General features: G+C 33.4%; 1 protein-coding gene across 1 annotated transcript; it reads left to right on the top strand.

Moving 5' to 3' along the window:
* Positions 1-746, top strand: LOC145072031 (uncharacterized). Its single transcript, XM_079018398.1, has 4 exons — positions 1-103; positions 177-246; positions 334-432; positions 547-746. Exons 1-4 carry the CDS (start codon positions 24-26, stop codon positions 637-639), a joined length of 342 nt encoding a protein of 113 aa, XP_078874524.1. The 5' UTR covers positions 1-23; the 3' UTR covers positions 640-746.
* Positions 747-1,023: the final 277 nt, after the last annotated feature.

Genomic DNA, 1,023 nt, shown 5'->3' with positions numbered 1-1,023 from the left:
ATTGGGTATTGGGTGTACTAGACATGAAATCGGATACTTGCTATTATCTTGATTCCTTGAGCTCTGGCAATTTCAATATGCAGTTGAAGCAAATTGTTGATTCGTAAGTAATATAAATTATCAAAACACTTGATGTGAGTACAATAAACGCATATTTGTTAATGTTTTTTTTATAGGGCAATGGTTTTGTACACTACACAAAGTGGATCCAACAAAAGGGTTAAACTAAATTGGGTTAATGTTACGGTCAGCACTTAATTCCTTATTGAAATTGTAGTTTTAACTTTATTTTTTGGATCAATTGAAATGATCATTTTATATGTAACTTTGTAGTGTCCAGTTCAGCCCGGATCTACCGAATGTGGCTACTACATGCTAAGGTTCATGAAGGAGATAGTGGAAGAAGGAATTGAAGTGTTGGTCAAAGACAATGTAAGGATATAGCATTCTACTTTCATTACTATAATTTATGGCATCCTTACTGTTACAGAATATTTTAATATGCTATTTTTTATTAATAAAAACAATATGCAAATGTTTTCACAGATCGGGGATGGCAAAGCTGAGTACACAACTGCTGATATCGATGAGATACGTGAAGAATGGTCAACGTTTGTTACAGGCTTCATTTATCGATGACATGTATGGTCTTTTGACAATGTATCCGCAAAACAATGTTATGGTTAACCACTAATGCTAGGTATGGTCTTTTGACATGTGTAATGTTAGGTAGTCTTTTGAGACACATGTACAATTTTTTGCTAACTTTTAGTAATGTTACTTAAGGTAACATGTAGTTACAACTTAGGTAATTCAACATATATGTAAAGTTTTGGTATATTTGACGTTTAGATGAAATGAATGTTTTGGTATATTTGTCATTTATTATGTGTATTCACGTTGTAAATGTGTGTTGTAAATGCACGTCGTAAAAACGTCGTAAAGGCGCGTAGTAAAAACGAGAGACGTAAGGTTACGACATGCATTTGAGCGTCGTCTTTGTTTATGACATGGCCTTCCTTG

Source organism: Lactuca serriola, chromosome 9 (genome assembly GCF_051521515.1).
Source record: "Lactuca serriola cultivar US96UC23 chromosome 9, Lser_US96UC23_V15, whole genome shotgun sequence".
In the NCBI taxonomy this organism is placed as follows: Eukaryota; Viridiplantae; Streptophyta; class Magnoliopsida; order Asterales; family Asteraceae; genus Lactuca; species Lactuca serriola.
Note: the sequence above shows the minus strand (reverse complement) of the source record. Positions and strands in the feature narration are given on the sequence as shown.

What these genes read in the sequence shown, in the direction of transcription:
- LOC145072031 (XM_079018398.1), top strand. Translation starts at nt 24, where the DNA reads ATGAAATCGGATACTTGCTATTATCTTGATTCCTTGAGCTCTGGCAAT. An exon ending in TTGAAGCAAATTGTTGATTC is followed by an intron (nt 104 to 176) that starts GTAAGTAATATA and finishes TTTTTTTTATAG; the next exon opens with GGCAATGGTTTTGTACACTA. An exon ending in AAGTGTTGGTCAAAGACAAT is followed by an intron (nt 433 to 546) that starts GTAAGGATATAG and finishes ATGTTTTCACAG; the next exon opens with ATCGGGGATGGCAAAGCTGA.